Source organism: Scyliorhinus canicula, chromosome 5, assembly GCF_902713615.1.
Source record: "Scyliorhinus canicula chromosome 5, sScyCan1.1, whole genome shotgun sequence".
Lineage (NCBI taxonomy): Eukaryota > Metazoa > Chordata > Chondrichthyes > Carcharhiniformes > Scyliorhinidae > Scyliorhinus > Scyliorhinus canicula.
This window is the reverse complement of record NC_052150.1, coordinates 170,002,901-170,021,479: the sequence shown is the minus strand read 5'-3', so window position 1 is coordinate 170,021,479 and position 18,579 is coordinate 170,002,901. Positions and strand designations below refer to the sequence as shown.

At 45.7% G+C, this 18,579-nt stretch overlaps 1 protein-coding gene across 9 annotated transcripts in view; it reads right to left on the bottom strand.

The window, feature by feature from the left end:
- Positions 1–699: 699 nt before the first annotated feature.
- The window catches only part of LOC119966423 (voltage-dependent L-type calcium channel subunit beta-2-like), a 461,782-nt gene continuing 443,902 nt past the window's right edge, over positions 700–18,579 (bottom strand). For all 9 annotated transcript variants that reach the window (XM_038798048.1, XM_038798052.1, XM_038798053.1 and 6 more), the window contains 4 exons: positions 9,984–10,135; positions 9,188–9,283; positions 4,891–5,076; positions 700–4,112 (listed from right to left, as the gene is read on the bottom strand). In XM_038798048.1, coding sequence (XP_038653976.1) covers positions 3,624–4,112; positions 4,891–5,076; positions 9,188–9,283; positions 9,984–10,135 — 923 coding nt within the window. In that variant the 3' untranslated portion in view covers positions 700–3,623. The remainder of the gene's footprint in view (positions 4,113–4,890; positions 5,077–9,187; positions 9,284–9,983; positions 10,136–18,579) is intronic.

Sequence of the window (18,579 nt, the reverse complement as noted above, 5' to 3'; positions counted from 1 at the left end):
TGTTTGGGAGCTATGCCACAAGATGACAATTGCAAGATATTTCAGATGAATAGAGGTCTGTGATGTATTTTGGTCACAAATTCATGGCGAATGTTGAGCAACACATTTGCTGATGTATTGCAGATTAAAGCTCAGTCTTGACTCAGGAAATTGTTATTCACACCAGTGACTTTGACATGTGAGATAATCCAGTACAGCAATTTTAATCAAAATCGGAGATGTAGTGGTTAAATTTTTAAAAGATTTGTGGTGATCTGTCGCGGAACAACCCCATTGAAGACGATAACAGTTCAACCTTCAGGGCCCCAAAAATGTAGGTCCGCCACTGGTCCGGAGAGGGCTTTGTTCTTCTGTTACAACTAACCCATTATTAGGTGGTATGTAGTAAGTGATTGTGTCACAACAAGTGTTAGGTTGAAGCACCACAGTCAGAAAATGGCGGGTGATGTCCTCATGCCACTCCCAACTGCATCAGTGTGTGGAGAAGCTGAACAGTCTCTTTCCGGGGGGAGTGAGTTGGCCCCTAATCTCACTCACCTGTCTCCTAACAGTTACCAACGTGGGATGGACAGAGGGTCGTGGGCAGATTGTTCTGCCGTTGTTATAGGTGCTGCTTCCTGAAGAAAAAGGGAAACTTAATACCACCATCAAAAGAAAGAAAATATCACATTAAAATGGGCATGATATTGTTCCAGATAATAAATTGCAGGACCATGAATTGGTAATCTTTAATTTGCATTTTCTTATAATTTATACATTTCACAAGTTTCGTTTTCAAACTTCAGTTATTCGGTGACCAACATAACATTGTTGTGAAGAACTTCAAGCACCATTTGAGGTTTTAATTATTATAAATTATGACTGGCTGATAATGTTACCCTGTAATTCCATTTGATGATGTTTAAAATGTCACCTATACCCAGGATAGAACAGTGCCAAATTAGTGTGTCTAAAAACATGCAATACAGTTTTAAACGAGGCCCCTTTTACAAACTGATCCACTTTTGTTCCCTCTACTGTAGATGACGTAACTACATTTTATCTCCTCAGAACAAGTTCATTCTGAATGATTGAAGATCTGACACAATTTCAGTTGTCAGGTGAGGAAAACCACTAAGGGGGTAGATGTTATTTGGTGGCTGTGCCTTATTGACAGGACAGATTGGACAATCGAGGTCAGCATGTCTGCTTGATGACAATAGATAGAAAAGTTAAACTGCACAAATCAGGCGCACTGCAATCTCCATGTCTAGTTATTTAAAGTAAAAACAGTAAATACTAGACAGGCAGCTGTGGAGAAAGAACAGCAGTGTTAATGTTTCAGATTGATGACCTTTCATCAAAACCCTAGAACACTGACCTGAAATGTTAACTCTGTTTCTCTGTCCATAGATGCACACAGACCTGCTGAGTATTTCCAGCATTTTCTGCTCCAGATATCTCCAGTTATTTGTGTTGCTCTCCTGTTAAGCGAGTAACTGTCCTTGGAACACAGACGCATAAAATTTTCTTCACATGAAAAAAAATGTAAACTCAGCAAAACAGATTCCAAAATGAGTTCACCTTGGACTAAAAACGAATGCATGATTCAGCGCTGTATTGACTCAAGTGCTTAGTTATGATTGGTTTGTGTGCCCACAGAGCACCTCTAAAACAGTGCACCTGTAATTAATAAGACTGGAGTGATTCAGATCCAAATTGTTCTCAGTTTAACCTTTCCTCTTCAGCAGGCACTGACTCATGCTAGGATATGGTTCTCTGATGCCCCTCGGATATCTCACTTACTTACCCACTAATCATTAGAAGAGCTGGAGTGTTCCCAAGGTGCACGGGCAATTATGGCAAATTTTCATAATATATGCTCACACTCAGACTAAAGTTTCCGACTACAAAACATCCTCCTACAAAGTACCGATTAATACAAACTTTTACCACATGTTTGCCATTGAAAGTTTTAAAAATGCAAAATCCAAAATCTCCAAACATCAGAGTTCAGGTTTACCTCTTTGTTCTGCAAATGTTTATTTTTACACAAAAGCCCAATGCACATTCGGTCAATAGCTGCATCTAAATCAGGCCTCCTACAACAAAAGTAGGAAATTCGAGGAGTGGGGAAAAGTGCAGAAAATGCAGCGACAGATCTGAAAATCCATTATGTTACTTGGACGAAAATCAATAATTGAAGCAGAGAATGAACAGTTAATGTGCCAGAACATTCATCATTTTTTGTGGTGCTGGAACTGGAAGGAAAAGCAGGCAAAATGACTGGAAGTATGTGGGCATATGTATGTATATATATGTGGGTGTGTGTATGTATCTCTTCATTACATAACAGAAGCAATGGAACATTGTTCCAATTCATGAAATGGCCTTCTTATATGTTAAGTTAACATGGACAGCCATCATTTGTACAGTTAAATAAATAACTCCATTAAACAGTGCAACAAGATTACCTACTGTCAATATCTACAAAGGCAATTATGAATTATATATATATATATATACACACACACAAAACAAGTGCTTACAAACTGAATTTTGAAAATAAATTTCACAAATGTGCATATACAGTAACCAGAACTTTATCTTTATGCCCATTAAGCAATAAGACAAAGCCATTTGGGAACATTGGATAATTTTTAACAAAGGAAAATAAAATAACAACCCTCAGGCAATTCCTAAACAAAAAATATCATGTAACTTACATAATATTCACTATTTGGTATATAACTTAGACTTATCAAGTAAATTGCTCACTGTCTCGTCTGTTAAAACTATTCATTTTACAAAAAACCTAACCAATATATGTCTGTATATATATATATTTATTATATATTATATATTTAATTTCCCACCCCAATGATCGATGATACATGTATCTGTGTTCTGGATTTTAAAAGCTGGGTAGGGGAAAAAATTAAAACTGTATTAACTACAAATTTTCCAAAATAGGCCAAATGTAGTTGGCATGATTAAAGAGGAAATGCATCATCATTTGGACTCTGGAGCAGATATCGTGGCTAAAACTATGTTTTTTTTAAATGATTTCCAAATCTTGCATACAAATAGAATGATACTATATATACAGTACATAGTACCTGTACTTAGAAAATACGTTTTTCTCTATTAACTCTGACGTGTAAGGCAAGACTAGATTCCCCAATCCCACCCCAACTACTGATATAAGCCAAAGTGGTCTTTAAACATATAAAGATTTCTTTTAAAAACAGAAGTTACGCATGCAGAAATTAAAAATTTTTGAGGAAAGCAAAGTAAACCACAGTATATGCTGATCCAACCTTTCCTGAATACCCAGAAAAAAAAATTCTCCCACACGTGTTGCTCACGAACATTAACGGCAGTTTGATAGTAAACAGCTATTGTTCAACCAGTAGCAATCAAAACCAAACCAGAAATACTAAGAGCACAGTACCACACGAGCAGACCTGTAATTGTACCAGGTTTTAAAATGAATCATTTTGAATCTATTTCCGTGCTGCCTCAGCAACCACTGTATGAAATCTTAAGTTTACAATAACCTTTACAGAAGGATCAGGTAAACATATACTTTTTCTTTTACACACATAAACTAAAAGGACATGGAGGGAACTGTGTAGGCAGAGTTATTGGCGGATGTACACTTCCTGGTTCCACTCTCCAACATCATTCCTTTTTTTAGACGCAACATCCCCATCTTTTTCACAATATCGATCCTTTGATTTATGCCGACTGCGCTGTTTATTGCGTTCATTATGATCCTGTTCTCGGTCTCGTTCCTTAGAACGATGCCGTGACTCTCTGTGCCTGTGGGTGCCATCACCTTGGGATTCCTCTGTATGATTGTGGACCTGGTGTGAGCTATAATGATCGCCAGGACTATCCGTATAATCATCCTTTGGTTCAATATACACAGAATCCCTGCTGCCTTTGGTATCAGAGTCAAATGTTTCTTGTCTCTCCAGGCCTCGGCTCGCAGTGCTCCGGTGATTGTGATGTTTTGCAGAGGAAGAAGTTCGATGGTGCGACTTTTTCACTGGCTCCGGTGGCTTCTCTTCCTCTAGGGAAGCAGTTCTCTCAGGTCCTGAATGGGGCTCTCCCTGTTTTTGTTCACCCTGGTTAGTACCACACCATGCAACAATCCAGTTAGTGAGAATTTCACAATTCAAGAAATACTTCCTTAGTCTGATTAATTTACAAGCTGAAGAGGCATGCACTACAAACAACCAAGCTTTCACTTAAATGTAATAAAGTTAATGCCTGCTTTTAGTAACACTAACAATATTAAGCATTTTCACTTGGTTACTGGAGCAAAGCAATTACTGTCGAAGCATATTCAAATAAAACAATCCAATTGTTAATTTAATATTCTGAAACTAATAATGATAATTGTTAAAGTAAATTAAATGTAATGGTCTTGAGGGTACTATTCAGCATGAGCTTAATTCTACACCCTTCTTAAAACATCAAATTATTGAACCCACATTAGCCTGTTAGTTATGAAGGCTTTTTTAATAAGCATGCAGCCTCAAAAATATAAGTTTACGATAGTTCACATCGGAGTCAAGAAATCCCCTGTGAGAATACAGACCAATGGAATTATGCTTAAACCGCTCAATACTCCTTTGTTAAGTTTTACTTTGATTCATCCCAACTACTACCGCAACCAGGGTTAAATGATTTTCAAATGCAAAGCCGTTGCCCATCAGGAGATGCCGGCAAAGAAACACCGTTTTTCAAGAAAGCTTTGTTTAGATTCTACCCTGAAGCTGGAAGGTAATTAAATGTCTTCATCTCTAGTGAAATGTGATTGTCACAAATCTCTTTGCTTTTTCCATCTTCCTCTGTATCCCAGAAATGAAGGTTAGGTTGGAGAGAAGCAAGAACTTGTACCTGGAGATTGGAGACTGGTGCCGGGCTTGTCGGAAGAGCTGCAGTGGCCATAGTACGGCTGAGGAGAGGATTGGGGGGATTGCTGCTGGGAGGGTGGGTCGCTCTCCAGTAAGCTTCCAGGTAATCAGACAGGTGCTCACAGGCATCTTCCAGCTGATTTTCATCAAGAATCACATCAAACAATTCCTACAGAAATGGCAGAATATTTAAGTTATATTTCTTTCCACAAGAAAACATTTGAATGCATGCTATGTCTTTTTGAGGCAAAAATATTTTATCTTCAATTGTTTGATGTACTTGGTACATTATAAATTACTGTTACCAACATTATTTTGTGACACGTTGGGCAGAATCTAACCAGAAAATAGCATAGTATCAGTTCCAGTGAGAAACATTGTGTAAAGAATTTTGAGCTCCTGTGTCAGAAAGTGTGCACGTGGTTTACAACATCACTCTGGCAGGGCGGGGTCTCTTAGAGCCAGGAACTGGCGTCAAACAGATGGGGGTGCCAATTTTAAAGGGCGCCCCAATAAGCGCTACAGACATTCATGGGCAGCATTCCCCCGCCCCCACCTTTCAATGTCCAGTCTCTCCCCTCGCCCACCACACATATACGTACCCCCACCATGGTACTCCCACTAGGATCTGCTTCTGGCACTATTCTCTGGCACAGCTTAGCACAGCCAGGTTGGCTGACAGTGCCAACCTGTACCTGGTTCAGTGCCCAATGTCCCTCTACCTGTCCGGGGGCTAAACTTACCTCTGTACTTCCGGAAAGATCTTCTCGACTGTTTCATGTCTGGCGGGAACTGCACGGGAACGCTGGGGGGGGGGGGGGGGTTCCTGCACCGGGGGGGTCTCCGATGGGGTCTGGCCCATGATAGGGCCCACCGATCATTTAACGCGCTGGTTTGGGGGGGGTGGGAGAATCGCTTGCGGATGCCGGGGCGGCGTGGCGGGATTCGCGCGGTGCTCCGGCGGTTCTCCCACCCGGCGTGGGTGGAAGAGAATTCCTCCCCAAACTTTGTATGAAGATGGAGGAGCAGGAGTCCTCTCCCATCTTCAGTGTTACAGACTGCCCAAACCTGCCCCGAAACCAGTCCAAGGACCATTGCCAATAACTTCAAATTAATTTTTCTCGTGAGCGTGTGGCAATTTGTTCCAAATGTGTGAACAAGGCTGCAATTGATGCCGACCTCAGGTCTATTCACGAATGCACGTCCTGACACAATCTTGGAATCATCTCATTGCTATCTCCTGGTGTTCTTTCATTATTTTCTACAATTTCAGAGCTACTTTTGGCAAAAATATGGCACTAGAGTGGAAAGGAAATTTGCGTTTTGTTTCAGCAAATATGATGACAGATTCCATCCATAACATTGAGCTTGATCTTGCTGAAGTGGGAAATCTCACTGTGTACACTGTTACTTATAACCTTTTTCCCCTATCCTGTGCCATAACCTGCTGGAGTAGCAAACTGGTATACATGTGGCAAAGGCAATCGGTTTGTTCTCACTGGAACGATGGAGGTTGAGGGGCGACCTGATAGAGGTCTGCAAAAGTATGAGGGGCATAGACAGAGTGCACAGTTAGAGACTTTTTCCCAGGGTAGAGGGGTCAATTACTAGGAGGCATAGGTTTAAGGCGTGAGGGGCAAGGTTTAGAGCAGATGTATGAGGCAAGTTTTTTTACACAGAGGGTAGTGGGTGCTTGGAACTCGCTGCCAGAGGAGGTGGTGGAAGCAGGGACGATAGTGACATTTAAGGGCATCTTGACAAATACATGAATAGGATGGGAATAGAGGGATACGGACCCCGGAAGTGCAGAAGATTTTAGTTTGGATGGGCAGCATGGTCAGCGCAGGCTTGGAGGGCCGAAGGGCCTGTTACTGTGCTGTACTTTTCTTTGTTCTTCTTTGGGGGCATCTGTCAACTTATTGAATGGTGAGACCAACAGTATCCTTAAACAATGATATTAGGGCGGCATGGTAGCACAGTGATTAGCACTGTTGCTTCACAGTGCCTAGGAACCTGGTTCAATTCCCGGCTTGGGTCACTTTCTGTGCGGAGTCTCCATGTTCTCCCCGTGTCTGCATGGGTTTTGTCCGGGTGCTCCGGTTTCCTCCCACAAGTCCCGAAAGATGAACTTGTTAGGTGAATTGGACATTCTGAATTCTCTCTGTGTATCCCAACAGGCGTCGTTGTGTGGCGGCAAGGGAATTTTACAGTAACTTCATTGCAGTGTTAATGTAACTTGTGACACTAATAAAGGGTATTATATTATTTACAAAGGGTGAGGTCTTCTGGCTGTTCCTGCCGATGGTGGACCTCCGCCATTGGATTCCCGGCGGCGTGGGATGGATCCAATGGGAAATCCCATTCACAGTGCGGGATCAGAAGAGCCTGCTGCCAGCCAATGGCGGCTGCCTCCCACTGCCAAGAAACGCGCCACAGGGAGGTTAGAGAATTTCGTCCAAAGATACAAAGGATGGACTGAGTGAATTGGAGTCAAATCAGCGAGCGAGAGAGAAAAAAAAGAAAAGGAAAGAAAGATTTGATTAAAAGAAAAAAGGAAAGGGATTTGAAAAAAAAAATTCAATTTCGAAGAACAAATTTATTACATGCAAGAATGAGAATTATCACTTCAAATTGTTCCTTTCTGGAGCAGAGATTGATTGGCATTCTATTCATAATTATCCTCTCATTAAAAGGGTGCTTATGCTTTTAATTAGCAGATTTAAATTTCTGCGGAGTTCAACGTGCAATTAAATGCAAATACAACAAGGTTTTTTTTAAGATCAATGCGGAGGCTATTGAAGAAATGCTGTTTGTGCAAAGCAAGCAACAAAGTGTCAGGATTCAACATTCTGCAGATTTCTATTTGTTAATCTCTTGAATTTATGGCCAATCTGCACATTAATAATATTGTGTGCTGTTATTTTTCCAGCAATATCCAGCCCATTAGATGTCATTGATGTGCGTGATTCAGTGACCCCACGGGTGCAACCTGTGAATCACGCGAGAGCTACAAATCGGGGTCCACGCTCAGGCGATTGCGAGTCACTCGACTTGCTCCGCCTTGTGAGATCTGGAACTTACCCTCAGTGGGCACGATCCAGATCTGCATATTTAAATGAGCTTATTGCGCTAATTTAAATACCCAGGTTCACTCAGCAGCACGGTGGCAGTGATTAGCACGGCTACCTCAGCGCCAGGGACCCGGGTTCAATTTCAACCCTGGATGACTGTCTATGTGAAGTTTTCAAATTCTCCTCGTGTCTGTGTGGGTTTCCTCCGGGTGCTCCGGTTTCTTTCCACAGTTCAAAGATGTGCAAGTTAACTGGATTGGCCATGCTAAATTGTCCCTTTGTGTCCAAAGGTTAGGTGTAGTACAGGGGATAGGGCAGGGGAGTGGGCCTGGGTAGTGAGCTCTTTCAGAGTGTCAGTGCAGACTTGATTGGCCAAATAGCCTCCTTCTGCACTGCCGGAATTCTATTCTATGAAAATGGCGTGGGAAGTTGTTGTGAGGGATGCTGCCATGCCTTTTGCCAATGACAGCTAAGTTGGAAGATTGGCTGCCCACCGAGAGACCAAGTCAGCCATTTAAATGACACAATTAATGGCCATTTCTCACCCCTACAGGCATCTTGCCCGCTGCAGGTGTGCCTTCCATCCCCTGGAGAGACTGCCAGTGAAACATGATGACCTCCCAAGTGGGCTCCAGAGCATGGGAGCCCTCTTTGTGGGCACTCCTTGGCCCCACCCCATCAGCAATGGCAGCCCCTTGGCAACGGTATCATTGGTGCATTGCGACTATCCCACGCCATTCCTCTCTCCGATCATTGCCACCCCAGCACCCCCCAACCCCATGTATTTTGCTCAGGCAGTCTTTCCCTGCGGCTACAGTTTCCGCAAATGACACTGCTAGCAACGGTACTGCTGAGGCTGAAGTACCAGCCCTCCTACTGAGCCACCATCCTTAATTGAATGGCAGCACTGGTGACAGCCAGTTAATGAGCCATGGCTGGCAAAATGCAGCCCCTGGTCCTGCCATCCACCGAAGCTGGATGACCTCCCACTTTCAACCATGGCAGCAGGCCACCTATCGTCACACAAGAATATTTCGCTGTTTGCTTCTCCCCAGACATTGCCAGACCATCTAGAATATTTCCAGCATTTATTTTTCCTACACGGCATTCTCATGCTCAGGAAGTGATGTTAAGAAATTGATTAATTAGCTTTCAAGAATTAAATACAATAAATAATTGTGCACAATCTATGAAGGAAGAATTACTCACGGGAGGGCACTGAGCCAGTTTGTCTGCTGCAACCATCTGGACATTCAGGTGTTTAGCCTGGGATTTTCCTCTGGATTTTATTAATCTCTGCAAAACCTACAAGCATGGTAAAATGGGAGGATTAGGAAGTTAGTATGTAGAAAATAGTCAAGTACCTGTCCAAACTGATATAGAGATCGAACCATTACAGTAGAATGGAATTTAGCTAGAGTATTGCTGAAAATAGAAACATGCTGCTGAAGCTTTTCGTCTTGCACTCATCAGGGCAGGCACAAGAATACCAAATTTCTAAGGGAACAAGAATTCATACCTCATGAGAAAAAGAGTACTGATTGGTTGACAAGTGGCCGCCGGCAGCGACCAGGGGTGGACAGCGCCGGCGGGGCACTGTCGTGTCAGAGCGGCCGCTCGGCCCATCTGGACCGGAGAATCGCCGCTCGCCGTTTGCGGCAATTCTCCAAGCGGCCTGGCGCGATTCGCATGGCGCTGGTTTCGGGGAGGTAGGAGAATCGAGGATCGGGGCGGTGTGGCGCGATTCGTGTGGCGCCCCGGCGATTCTCCCACCCGGGGGGGGGGGATACCGCCCAGGGTATTTAGTGTCATTTTCTAGTAAATGCAGGGATCTCAACCTTTACACTTGAAAATTTAATCACCACCTCGGAAATCATGTTTAAATACCTTAAACCCCTCTTAAGCTGATAGGCCTTGTAGGACTATGTCGGTGATATTAGAAGCACCAAGGGAAAAATGCAAAAGAAAAATCAGAGTTGAAACCAAACAGCAGCAGGCACTTTACCTTTGGAGAGGAAATCTTCACGTAGACTATCACAGGGGCTAAAGAGGTTTTACCCAGTTGAGTTGGATGGTTAATTGTATCTGCATCAAGGACCACTAACTGCAGTGTTCTTGCTAGTTCAAAAATCCGCTCAATTTCACACTGGACTTCAGCTGCAGGTCAAGAGGCAAAAACAGGTCAAGGAGTGTCGGACTAGTTATTCTACTTTTGACGTTTACGTACTAGGGTTTTGAATTCAGTTAGAATCGTTCTTAATAACATCATTGCTGAAAGTACTGCATTAACAGACTATTGCAGCTTCAGAACCTTTTGGTGTTCCACATTCATTTATTTATAGGTACACTTTGTGTAAACTTGGACAGTGATTTGTCCCATTCAGATATTTCTCTCTATCCTAAGCTCTGGTCTCATAATAAAAATAACATTTTATTAAAAGTACCTAAAAGATGTTCCCTAGAAAATTCTGGGTAAATGTACGCTATTGTACGGAGCCATTTAAAACATAAAGCCCTGGGTGGGTTCAGTGTCTCCTTCATTGTCAATCGGTTACCATCCACAGGCATTCTTCATCTTGTTACGGGCCAGGGTTTAGAGAACCCCAAAGTGTATCATGGAATTCACCTGACCCACAACTTTTCATAGATTTCTTAAAGGTACTCTCACGTGACAATCTGATGTGGAGATGCCGGCATTGGACTGGGGTGAGCACAGTAAGAAGTCTTACAACACCAGGTTAAAGTCCAACAGGTTTGTTTCAAACACGAGCTTTCGGAGCACTGCTCCTTCTCAGGTGAATCTGAGGACGGAGCAGTGCTCCGAAAGCTAGTGTTTGAAACAAACCTGTTGGACTTTAATCTGGTGTAGTAAGACTTCTTACTATGACAATCTGAATCCAGGCAATTTGAGCATCACCAAAGCTGGATTTCTGCTGTAGGAGTTGCGGCAGGTAGTGCCAAAAATCTTTTGGCAGTACCGGATGATCCTATCAGCAAGCAGGGTCAGAGAACTCCACCCCAAGCAGCATTTCCATAGAATCCTGACAGTGCAGAAGGAGACCATTCAACCCATTGAGTCTGCACCGATCTTCCGAAAGAGCACCTTAACTCGGCCCACTCCTCTTTACCCCATCCCCGTAACCCCACATAACCTGCACATCTTTGAACATTAAGGAGCAATTTAGCATGGCTAATCCACTTAACCTGCACATCTTTGGACTGTGAGAGGAAACCACAGCGGGCACGGGGAGAAGTGTGAACTCCATACAGTCACCCAAGGCCAAAATTGAATCTGGGATCCTGACGCTGTGAGGCAGAAGTGCTAACCACTGTGCCACCGTTCTGCCATTCCAAAATGCTTCACAGGAGAATTAACAAACATAATTTGACCCTGAGCCACGAAGAGATATTAGGTCAGGTGACCAAAAGCTTGGTCAAAAAGGTGAGTTCTGAGGAGTGTCTTAAAGAAGCAGAGAGAGCTGGAAAGGTTTAGGAAGAGAATTCCAGAGCTTACAGCCGAGACAGAAGAAGGAACAGATGGCAATAGTTAATTGGAGTCATTACAGTCATGGATTCACAAGAGGCTAGAATTAAGAGTGCAGAAATCTTGGATAGTTTTGGACTGGAACATTTGAAAAAAATGTTTTTAAATCAAGACATTGCCAGGCCAGGAGACTATGTACTTCACCAAAGACAAGGGTGACGGATGAATAGACTTGACATGAATTAGGATATGGGCTGTAGAGTCTGAATGGGTTAAAGATGACAGAGGGGGGTAAAAGTTGCGATTACGGCCAGGAGAGCATTAGAATAGTCAGGTCTAGAGGTAAATCAGAGGAATGAATGAGGGTCTCAGCAGTCGAGGAACGAAGGAATGGCAGAGGTAGGCAATGTTAGCAAGTAGGCAATATATTTGAGAACTGTATCTGTAATAATAATATAATAAACAATCTTTATTGTCACAAGTAGGCTTATATTAACACTGCAATAAAGCTACTGTCAAAAGCCCCTAGTCGCCACATTCCGGCGCCTGTTCAGGTACACTGAGGGAGAATTCAGAATTTCCAAATTACTTAACAGCATGTCTTTTGGGACTTGTGGGAGGAAACCGGAGTACCCGGAGGAAACCCATGCAGACACAGGATACAGCGTGCAGATTCCATACAGTCAGTGACCCAAGCCGGGAATCGAACCTGGGACCCTGGAGCTGTGAAGCAACAGTGCTAACCACTGTGCTACCGTGCCCCCTAACTTAACCTATTGGGGGCGTTTCTCCCAGAAAACGAATTAGGCGAGAATTCTGCTGCGGTTAGAATTCTCTGTTCCTGCCGGCAGAACACCTTCGCCCATGGGATTCCCGGCGACATGGGGTGGCTTCAATTGACAAGCGGTGGGAGTAGAGAATCCCGCCACATTCTAATGGCGCACCGCCAACAAACATGCGGCTGGGAATCCAGCCCCAAGTGTCATTTCGGGTAGGAAAACAGTTAGAATCCCGCCGGCTGCCACCGGGGTGGGTGGTGGCTTGGTTGGGTGACCTGTACGACTTCCTGCGATTAGAGAAGATAAAGTGAGTTAAGGGGTTCTTCAGGGGTGTTTGAGGAAAGGTGGGGAATGTTTGTGACCGTGTTTGAGGGGCGGGTGAAAAAGAGGAAAAATCTGTCCAGACTGTACAGTTGATTGTAGAGAAGCATATTTCCCAGGGTGTTTGTTTGCTGTTTTTTAAAAAGCATCTCGCCAGCTGTTTCAGAGTGATATCCGTCTCAGTCCACCCATACTCAAGGTGGGAGTCTCTGGCCTCCCAGTCATGTGTTTTTCGGCAGTGGGAGGTGCCGCACCGTTCGCTTCCTGTTGGATTCTCTGCTCCCGCTGCTGCCAATGGGAATTTCCATTGTAGCCACTCCTTGTCGCCGGGAAACCCACAGGTGGGGGTGCATTGCCAGTGGGATCAGGGAATCCCGCTGCCCACGATTGGCTGGAGAATTTTAGCCTTAGTCATTTTTGGAGCTAGGGAGATTCTAACTGAAATATCCCACACATCAAATTTTTTTCTGCAGTGAGGACCTTCAGACGCCAGCAAGACCGGCTCACACATAGACACACACATGGAAAATAAAAGCAGGAGGAGGCCATTCAGCCCTTCAAGCCTGCTCCACTATTCATTATGATCACGGCTGATCATCAAGTTCAATAACGTGATCCCGCCTTCCCTTCCATATCCCCTTTTGCCCCAAGAGTGTATCTAAAACCTTTTTGAAATCGCAAAACGTTTTGGTGGCAACTACTTTCCATGGTAGTGAATGCCACAATTCACCACTCTAGGTGAAGACACTTCTCTTCGCCTCAGTTCTAAAAGGTTTACCCCTTATCCTCAAACGATCACCCCTAATTCTGGACACCCCCACCATCGAGAACATTCTTTCTGAATCTACCCTGTCTAATCCTGTTAAAATTTTATGGGCTGGATCATCCGATTTTGCGGCTATGTCCGCAGGATCCATCTGGTGCCGACACCGCCCCCGCACCAATACTCCGCCTGGAGGGGGGCTAGCTGCCACGCAGCGTAAAGCCCCTGGGTTTACCTGCGGATGCAGCCGCACAATGGCCAGGTCCATGACTGCGCATGCCGCCGGCCGCGCGCAGTCCCTGCTGACCAAAAACTCGCCCCATGTAAGCAGCCTCACCACCCCCAGACCAGCCCCCACTAAAGCCCCCCACTGCCAATGGAATGGCTCCCGCCCAACTGTGGTGGTGCTGGACACAGTCCGCAATCGCCACGCGAGGTCTCCGAACGGTGTGAGCATACGCAAGCGACACCGTCGGGGACTCAGCGCATCGGGAGAGGGCCTCAGATGACGTCCTGAGGCCGTCCATACAGTGTACGGGGTAGGAATACGACTTTTTAAAGGGGGCGGAGCATTACAAAAACGCTCCCGAATCCGTAAACGTGGATTCTCCAGACGAACTTGATTTTGCCGTCGACGATCGGAAATTCCAACCCTATAAGTTTCTATGAGATCCCTCTCAATCTTCTGAACTCCAATAATATAATCCTAACTGACTTAATCTCTCCTCATATGACAGTCCTGCCATTCCAGCAATCAGCTTGGTAAACCATCGCTGCACGCCCTCCATAGCAAAAACATCCTTCCTCAGATAAGGATGCTAAAGCTGTACACAATACTCCAGGTGTGGCCTCATTTCCCTATACAATTGCAGTAAAACATCCTTATTCCTATACTCAAATCCTCTATGAAGGCCAACATACCATTTGTCATTACTGCCTGCTTACTTTCAGCGACTGACGTATGAGGACACCAAGATCTCGCCGAGTATCCACCTCTCTCAATTTACACCCATTCAAATAATACTGTGCCTTCCTATTTTTGCTACCAAAGCACATTTATCCACATTATACTGCATTTGCCATGCATATGCCCAGTCACTCAGCTTGTCCAAATCCTGTTGAAGCATCTCTGCAACCTTCTCACTGCTCACCCTCCTACCCAACTTCATATCAGCTGTAGATTTTTAAAGTGTGCCCTGATCTCAAAGTTAAGTTGAAGGTCCCACATACCCTCACTCACAGACATCGTCATTGTGACGCCACCCCCCCCCCCCCCCGCCCCGCCCCACCCAAAGACATGGGCAACATCCCCAACTCTTGACCCCAGAGGCAACCTCCCCTCAAGATCACTAAATGTCCATGTCGGCCCCCACCCACCCAAAAACACGCATGCATGAGGCCCTCCCCCCTCACCCCGCCCCATCCATCAGCCAATGTCCTGTCCCTGACCACCCGGGGGCTCCAATGGCCTCAGTCCTCTGGCATGGTCATCAAAGAACAAAGAAAAGTACAACACAGGAACAGGCCCTTCGGTCCTCCAAGCCTGTGCCGACCATGCTGCCCGTCTGAACTAAAATCTTCTGCACTTCCTGGGTCCGTTTCCCTCTATTCCCATCCTATTCATGTATTTGTCAAGATGCCCCTTAAATATCACTATCGTCCCTGCTTCACCACCTCCTCCGGCAGCGCGTTCCAGGCACCCACTGCCCTCTGTATAAAAAAACCTTGCCTCGTACATCTCCTCTAAACTTTGCCCCTCACACCTTAAACCTATGTCCCCTAGTAATTGACCCCTCTAACCTGGGAAAAAGCCTCTCACTATCCACTCTGTCTATCCCCTCATAATTTTGTAGACCTCTATCAGGTCGCCCCACAATCGCCTTCATTCCACTGAGAACAAACCAAGTTTATTCAGACTCTCCTCATAGCTAATGCCCTCCATACCAGGCAACATCCTGGTAAATCTCTTCTGCACCCTCTCTAAAGCCTCCACATACTTCTGGTAGTGTGGCGACCAGAATTGAACACTATACCCAAAGGTTCTAAGGTATAACTATAACTAATAACAGCTGCAACATGACTTGCCAATATTTATACTCAATGCGCCGGCCAATGAAGGCAAGCATACAGTATGCCTTCTTGACTACCTTCTCCACCTGTGTTGCCCCTTTCAGTGACCTGCGGACCTGTACACCTGGATCTCTCTGACTGTCAATACTCCTGAGAGTTCGACCATTCACTGTACATTCCCTATCTGCATTAGATCTTCCAAAATGCATTACCTCACATTTGTCCGGATTAAACTCCATCTGCCATCTCTCCACCCAAGTCTCCAAACTATCTAAATCTTGCTGTATCCTCTGACAGCCCTCATCACTATCCGCAATGCCACCAACCTTTGTGTCAGTTAGATTTTCCTCCAAATCATTTATATATACTACGAACAGCAAAGGTCCCAGCACTGATCCCTGCGGAACACCACTAGTCACAGCCCTCCAACCCTTCCATTGCTACTCTCTGCCTTCTATGACCTAGCCAGTTCTGTATCCATCTTGCCAGCTCACCTCTGATCCCGTGTGACTTCACCTTTTGTACCAGTCTGCCATGAGGAACCTTGTCCAAGGCCTTACTGAAGTCCATATAGACAATATCCACTGCCCTACCTGAATCAATCATCTTTGTGACCTCCTTGAAAAACTCCATCAAGTTAGTGAGACACGACCCCCCCTTCACAAAACTGTGCTACCTCTGGCTAATACGTCCATTTGCTTCCAAATGGGAGTAGATCCTGTCTTGAAGAATTCTCTCCAGTAATTTCCCTACCATTGACGTAAGGCTCACCGACCTGTATTTCCCTGGGTTATCCTTGCTACCTTTCTTAAACAAAGGAACAACATTGGCAATACTCCAGTCCTTCGGGACATCACCTGAAGACAGTAAGGATCCAGAGATTTCCGTCAAGGCCTCAGCAATTTCCTCTCTAGCCTCCTTCAGTATTATGGGGTAGATACCATCAGGCCCTGGGGACTTATCTACTCCCAACACCTCGTCTTTTTGGATCTCAATGTGACCCAGGCTATCTACGCACCCTTCTCCAGACTCAACATCTACCAATTCCTTCTCCTTGGTGAATACTGATGCAAAGTATTCATTTAGTACCTTGCCCATTTCCTCTGGCTCCACACATAGATTCCCTCGCCTGTCCTTCAGTGGGCCCACCCTTTCCCTATCTACCCTCTTGTTTTTTATGTACGTGTAAAAAGCCTTGGGATTTTCCTTAACCCTATTTGCCAATAACTTTTCGTGACCCCTCCTAGCCCTCCTGACTCCTTGCTTACGTTCCTTCCTACATTCCTTATATTCCACACAGGTTTCATCTGTTCCCAGCCTTCTAACCCCGACAAATGCCTTCTTTTTCTTTCTAACGAGGCCGACAATATATCTCGTTATCCAAGGTTCCCGAAATTTGCTGTATTTATCTTTCTTCCGTACAGGAACATGCCGGTCCTGAATTCCTTAAAACTGACATTTGAAAGCCTCCCATTTGTCAGATGTTGATGTACCATCAAAAATCCACCCCCAATCTAGGTTCTTCAGTTCCCGCCTAATATTGTTATAATTAGCCTTCCCTCAATTTAGCACATTCACCCTAGGACCACTCTTATCCTTGTCCACCAGCACTATAAAACTTACTGAATTGTGGTCACTGTTCCCGAAATGCTCCCCAACTGAAACGTCTACCACCTGGCCGGGCTCATTCCCCAATACCAGGTCCAGTAAAGCCCCTTCCCTAATTGGACAATCTACATATTGTTTTAAGAAGCCTGCCTGGATGCTCCTTACAAACTCTGCCCCGTCCAAGATAGCACTGAGTGAGTCCCAATTAATATTGGAGAAGTTAAAGTCTCCCATCTCAGCAACCCTGTTGCTTTTACTCCTGCTGGCTGTTGGGTGGCCTGCAGTAAACCCACAACATTGTGACTGCACCCTTCTTATAACGGAGGCGGGATACTCCGACCCCCCTCGCCGGGACGGAGAATCGCCGGGGGGTGGCGTGAATCCCGGAGAATCTCTCTGGAGAATTAGCGGGGGCGAGAATCGCACTGCGCCAGTTGGTGGCCACTCACAGCGGCCCCCCCGGCGATTCTCCGACCCGCGATGGGCCGAAGTCCCGCCCATTCTATGCAGGTCCTGCTGGCGTAAATTAAACTAGGTCCCTTCCCGGCGGGACCTCGCGCCGCAGATGGGCTCCGGGGTCCTGGGGTGGGCGCGGCGGGATCTGGCCCCGGGGGTGCCCCGGCCCGCGATCAGGGCCCACCGATCTGTGGGCGGGCCTGTGCCGCCGGGGCACTCTTTTCCTTTGCGTCGATCGTGTCAGCCTCCGCGATTGTTTTTTTTTAAATAAACAATTTTATTGAGCTAGTTTTTGGCTTTATAAACAGTTACAGACATCATCAGAAAGAAAGCAAAAAAGCCAAAAATGTGCAAACATCCACGTACTTTCAATACTTCCATCGTAACATATTGCACAAGCCCGCTCCCCTCCCACCGGTACTACCCGCCATATTTTCCCTCCTACTCTACTCTACCTACCCCCCCCCCCCCCCCCCCCCCCCCCCCCGGCCACCCCCCCTGCTGACGCTCACTCTCCCGCAAAGAAGTCAATAAATGGTTGCCACCTCCAAGTGAACCCCTGCACAGATCCCCTCAAGGCGAACTTAATTTTTTCCATCCCCAGGAAACTCGAGATGTCCGCAAGCCACCACTCAGTCTTCGGGGGCTTTGAGTCCCTCCACGCCAATAATATTCGTCGCTGGGCTATCAGGGAAGCAAAGGCCAACACATCGGCCTCTTTCTCCCCCTGGACGCCCGGGTCTTCCGAAACCCCAAAAATTGCCACCCCTGGACTCATCACCACCCTTGTTTTTAGCACCTGGGACATGACCCCCGCAAATCCCTCCCAGTACCCCCCTCAGCTTAGGGCATGCCCAAAACATGTGAACATGGTTCGCTGGTCCTCCCGCGCACCTAGCGCATTTGTCCTCTATCCCGAAAAATCTGCTCATCCGAGCCACCGTCATATGGGCCCGGTGAACGACCTTAAATTGGATCAGACCGAGCCTAGCACATGTCGCGGTCGAATGTACCCTACTCAGGGCCTCTGCCCACAGCCCATCCTCCATTTCCCCGCCTATCTCCTCCTCCCATTTAAGTTTCAGTTCCTCTGTCTGGGACCCTTCCTCCCTCATGAGCA